The following is a 5,820-nucleotide window of genomic DNA, read 5'->3' as shown; positions in this document are numbered from 1 at the left end:
ATATTCCAATTGGAATATGCGTAAAATGCTAATTTACAAGAATACCCTTGAGGGTATTTTAGGAAGATAATATATATATATATATGTATACGTATCTTTATATATATATATATATATAAATATATATATGTACATTTAAGGATCAACATATTTTAACAGTGGGCACCCGACTATGTCGTGAAGCTTGCCGATTCGGAGGAGCTCACCAATCCAGTTGAGCCGGTGCCGACACCTAGGACCAGGCCGCTCTCGATGTAGTCCACCGCCTAATAGGTGGCGATACTCTTGATGTCGTCCTACGTGAGCACGTGGGCTTTGGGCGTGGCTGGTGCTGGTGGAGTCACAGTGTGCATCATGGGGCTTTTCCTACTCAATTTAATTGAAATCAAAGATTCCACCCTGAAAATGTGAAATGTTCTACACAATACATGAGTAGAAAACACAAAAACCACAAAATATCATCCTAATAGCCTAGCACATAGGTTAAGACCAATATCCTAAATACTCAATGCCAAAATATCTACTTAATGAATAAAGGCCCTCCAACCCCCATCATGGAATACCTTGATCCTCTACTAACTCCAGCCATCAACAGCTGCAAAAGAATAGATAAATCAATTAACCAAAATAGTTAATTCCCCTCCCAAAATGATAAAACCCTGACCCTTCTTATAACTAACCAGCAACTACTACAATCTCAATCAATCAGTGAAGCCCCATAAAGCAGCAAAAGAAAGGCCAATGCTACTGCTAATTATCTCAGATGTCAATTCATCAAAACCTGAAGCTATATAGGCTGTGGAAGAGAGGAAATTCCGGTAAAACTTGTGATAACACTATTAGAAACAGTACAAAATACAAAGCACTGATGGACATTTTAAGAATGCACATAAAAGGATCTGAGTTGCACAGGTCTGGTGTGATAAGGTTTCAACCTAAGCTTTTGATTTTTTACAATCATTTATACAACAAGAGGAAGGTCTAAATTATATGGTTGCATGTAAGAAAAGTTTATAAAGGATTAATGAAGAGAAAACACGTGGACCGAATACAACCTCAACATTCTGAAAACATATTTTGAATAGAGCAAATGCTTAAACATTCCTCCATATACATAACTCTTTAAACTTTAAAGTATATTGCCATCTTGAAATATAAAGTTGCCATCTTGAGCAGGATCATTCAAAATTATAGTCCAAAATTTTACCTCTAAATAAGTTTAATGAAATTATAACCTTGTTCAGTTTCTCCTCAGTCCCAACAAACACTGAAGGGAGAGTGTTAGATAACTCGGTGTAGGCTGCAGTTGGCCTTGCAATTTCAAACTGGAACCTAAAATCTATGTCAACTGTCAACCTTTCTGAAAAAAAAAATCAAACTGGTTTCAGGAAGGAACAGAAATATGAGAGAGGAATGACTAGAACATAATTTCCAGTTAACAGAATTCCTACAGCACCAGCACTCAGCAGTGACACACATATAACTGAAAGAGTATAGTGCTTTATTCAAATGCATTCCTGCAATCAGAAAAATAAAGAACTTAGATATAACTCAAATAAGAGTCATCTTTTAACCAACTGAAGAAAGATAGAATTGTTTAACACAATAATCCAAGGAAAAGCTAAGCAACAAAAGGCAAAAAGATGGGACCATCCACTGCAAAATCCTTCCTTATGATCCTAAAAGTTTTAAAGGAAATTTAAATGAGGTAAAAGAAAAGGAAAATTAATGTTAGATCAGAAAAAAATTGGAAATGATGATGCTAGGTTTCCAGTTTAAAGGCAATTGGGAAGCAGAGGCAAGAAGCATCACTGATTTTCCTGCTTTTGATAGAAATGTTAATGGAACCACTGTATGATAGGCAATATTCTCTTTTTTTTTTCAGAAAACCACCTCGTTGTTGGCAAACCAGCTAAAATTTTGGAAGGTGACATTATTGTATTTACTGTGCAGATCATATTGTAGGACAGCAACAAGTGTTGTTTTTGATAATCTACACAAGGATGAGCAATATGCAAATAACTTGGTCAAAGAAATTTTAGCTCAGGCTTATCTGGAAAAGATATTATCAAACATTACATTCTAAAAAAATTATACAACAAGAAGACCTCTGGGCTCACAACCACTCATGATGTCAGGAGTGTTTAAAATAATCACTTAATGTGCTCAATTACAAGCTACGGGTCTCAATTCTCAATAGCACCAGTTGCCTGTTTATTGTGTACTACAAACATTTTGTCCTAAAATGTCAGCACAAATACCTTAAAAAAGTGTGAGTCCAATGTCAGTTCTCTACCAGCCTGGGCATTAAAAGAAACAAGCTGAAATTTTCTCATTCAACCCATTCATCAGATTAAAACTGCCAAAATATCTGAGGCTAAACAAAGCTAAGTTTGAACTTCTATGGCCCTTAAATCCCAACATCCATTGAAAATCCTCACGAACAATCACCTTCTTTCAAGCCAAAACCTGTGAATTGCAGGCCCTTAGGAAAAAGTTGCGTCCAGTTCAAGCTGAATTCCAAACCGTTAAGTTCAATCTGCAACCGCTGATTCTATGTAGAAAACAGAGTGTAGCCTTATGGCCTCCACTTCAATGATCATGCCTCTCTACAGGCCTTCAAGGCTTCATCTTCAGCAGCAGGAATCAGTATATTCAGTTTCTTTGCTACCACCTCCAAAACTGAATGAATTTTCTGCATTTCTGGGTGTGTTCTGTCCCCCAAATCAAATTCATGAATAACATTGTTCAAGTCGATCAATGTACTAGCAGGCACTCTTTTTAAACCTATTTCCTTCATCATCTCACATATAGCTTTATAGTCAACCCACTTTCCGGCAGCAGCGTACAAATTCATCAGGGGTGCATATCGGCTACTATTATATGGTTCCAATTCAATTAATCGCCTACCCACATACTCTCCAACTTCTGTTTCCCCATAAATCCTTGCAACTGCAAAAATAATACCCCATATAGAAGACTGATAATCCATTGGCATGCTCTTAATCACTTCAAGTGCCTTCTCTAGATCACCAGAACGAAAGTAAAGATCAACCATGCACCAATAGTGAGCAAACTTAGGTTTGATACCAAAATCAGAAGTCATGCTCTCAAAATATACATGACCCTCCCCGACCAAACCAGCATGAGCACAAGCAGTCAGAAGACCAATAAAAGTGATGTCATCAGGTTTCACCTCTTCCTTCAGCATCCGTGAGAAGAGAATTGTAGCATTCCCTCCCTTTCCAAGTTTAGCATTCCCCGCAATCATCGCATTCCAGCAAATCAAATCTCTTTGAGGCATTTCCTCGAACACATGATAAGCATTGCTCAGCATGTCACATTTGCAATAAAATTTCACCAGAGCAGTGTCCAAGGCAACAGAATGCTGAAAGAAGTTCCTAACAAAGTAGCCATGAATTGCCTTACCAAAACGAGCTGACCGCAAATGTGCGCAAGCCGACAACACACTAACGAATGTCGCATCATCCGGTCGTTCCCCCAACCCATTCACCATCCTAAAGAAAACCCACAAGCCCTTCTTAAACCTCTGATTCTGCACGTATCCAGAAATCAAAGTGTTCCACGAAATCACATTCCGCTCGGGCATATCCCAAAACAACCCCTCAGCGACAGCGATATCTCCAATTTTCACATATCCATCAACCATAGAGTTCCAAGATACCAAATCTCTCAGCGGCATTTCGTCAAATACTTGACGAGCGCTATCCAGATGCCCACAATTCCCATACATATGGATCAAGGAATTCGAAACGGGCAAAACCAAATCAAACCCCAGTTTGTACACAGTGCAATGGAGGATCTCACCTTCGTAGACCTGATTCAGGCGCGCAGAAGCATTGATCAGGAGGGGAAGCGTGTACTCATTCGGCAAAACTCCGGGCCGAACCATCTGGTGCTTGAAGAAATCAATGGCAAGCGCAGGAAGCGACCTAATGAGGTAGCCTTTGATGATGGTGTTGAAGGAGAAAACGGTGGGTTTGGAGAGGTGGGTGAGGTAGAGGAGCGCATGGGAGATAGACCCATCGGACAGGGAGAGGGCGCAGAGCCTGACGAGGTGGCCAGAGAGGTTGGCATCGTCGGAGAGGCCGGCGACAACGAGGCGGGCGTGCAGAGGAGCGAGATTGGCCATGGTGGTACATGGCGTTTCGCGAAGGAACGTTACAGTTTGGGAGATAAGGGCCTCAGTGGGCGAAGGGGAAGGGTAGAGGGCGTTGATGGCGGCACTGCTGCACAATTTTCGGATGGGCAGGAGTGCATGACGCATTGATGGGTGATAAAGGTTTTGAAGCACCAGGCAGTAGCGGTGGTGGCTCTGTCACGGGCGTCCGGAAGCACCAGGGTGCTGCTGCGGTGGTGGCTCTGCCACGGGCGTCCCGAAGCACCAGGGTGCTGCTGCGGTGGTGGCTCTGTCACGGGCGTCCGGCAGCACCAGGGTGCTGCTGCCGGCGTCGACGGCGGTGGAACGCCGGTAGTGGTCCTGCAACACGAGCAGAGGAGAGAGAGGCAAGAGAGAGAGTTCGGGTGATGGCAAGATGGCAGCAGGGTTTTCTTGGGATGCGTGAAGAGATGACCCACTCCCACTCACTCCCATGCGTGAACACCCTTTTGAGATGGGTTTTTTACTTCTGGGTCAAAACCCAACCTATTTCTCAATCAGTTGGGCATTATAAGTTCAAACCCAAAAAGACGATACAAAAGGTTCAAATTGGGGTTCACACTTCACACCAAGGGTAGATCCACTTGAATCGGATCCAAAAGTAACTCATGTAGGTAGACCAACTTGAATCTCCATCAATAATCCAAATTTAAATGGTTTTAATATCCAATGAATCCAAGCATGTTTCAATTGGATATTTCAAACCTGAAACTAAGTGGATTTATCTTCTATAATTGCAGTTAAGATCCAAACTCAAATACCTTTTTAAAAATATTATAAATTTAATAATAATATTTTAATTATAAGTATATAATAAAATTAATTTTATTTACTCTTAAATTCTAAATTAATTAACAACAAATATAATTTACTAATTAACTAATGCTTGGGCGATGCAAGAGATTTTAAAATTATTGAAATTAAATTAAAATAAATTTTAATAATAAATATTATTCGTATTTTAATTTAGTTAAAATGATTAATTGTACGCCAAACCATCCAGAATCTTTAACTTAACTGTTTAAAAAAAATCATAAATTTTTAAGTTAAAATTGTAAGAATCCGTCAACAATTGCAGAAAGATCGAGCTCGAGAGCAAGAGAGACTGGTCGACGATAACAGGCCTCCGACAATGGACGAGGGTTGTAGGTAGAGAGAGCTCTGACGGTTACAGGAGAGGGAGACAAAATGAGAAAGAGATGGAGGTAGTATAGCATCCCTTTCCTGCCCTTTCATATTGCCTTCATTTCTTTCTCCTTATGTCTCCCTCTCCCTCTTTGTAATCATCAAATCGAAGCATTGTTTAAGCTCTCTCACCCTTTATTTCTGCCTGCAAACCTTGTCCATTGTCGAAGGCTCATTTTGACCTCCCTACAAATTCGAAGGACTCACCCATTGCCTAAGCATCGTACAAAACGGCCAGTGTGCCCTTTCCCCTCTCTCTCAACTGATCTCTCCCTTCAGGTAAGGGGATCCTTGCTCGAGCCCTCTCTCTTTGTCAATTGATTGTGCGGAGCGGTTCTTTTATTTTTTTTCTCTCTCTAAAACTTGTTAGGGTTTTCTTTGTTATTTCCCTTTAGGGTTTTTCTTGGGGGCAACAGTTAGGTCTCCTTTTTTATGTTTGAGCCGGCGACTCTCTC

At 40.6% G+C, this 5,820-nt stretch overlaps 1 protein-coding gene across 2 annotated transcripts; it reads right to left on the bottom strand.

Annotated features, from left to right (window-relative positions):
• Window positions 1-1,238: 1,238 nt before the first annotated feature.
• LOC149830900 (pentatricopeptide repeat-containing protein At2g20540-like) lies at window positions 1,239-4,596 on the bottom strand. 2 transcript variants are annotated; one of them, XR_016432971.1, is made up of 2 exons: window positions 2,262-4,595; window positions 1,239-1,517 (listed from the first exon to the last, which is right to left on the bottom strand). XR_016432971.1 is itself a non-coding variant. In XM_090011911.1 (1 exon), the coding sequence occupies exon 1, from the start codon at window positions 4,286-4,288 to the stop codon at window positions 2,600-2,602; it is 1,689 nt and encodes a 562-aa protein (XP_089868037.1). In that variant the 5' UTR covers window positions 4,289-4,596; the 3' UTR covers window positions 1,871-2,599. The 2 variants fall into 2 exon arrangements, 1 of the variants encoding a protein (XP_089868037.1); XM_090011911.1 differs by lacking the exon at window positions 1,239-1,517 and having other exon boundaries at window positions 1,871-4,596.
• Window positions 4,597-5,820: the final 1,224 nt, after the last annotated feature.

The sequence above is a fragment of the Nuphar pumila genome, chromosome 7, assembly GCF_984573655.1.
Source record: "Nuphar pumila chromosome 7, dmNupPumi1.hap1.1, whole genome shotgun sequence".
Classification (NCBI taxonomy): Eukaryota; Viridiplantae; Streptophyta; class Magnoliopsida; order Nymphaeales; family Nymphaeaceae; genus Nuphar; species Nuphar pumila.
Note: the sequence above shows the minus strand (reverse complement) of the source record. Positions and strands in the feature narration are given on the sequence as shown.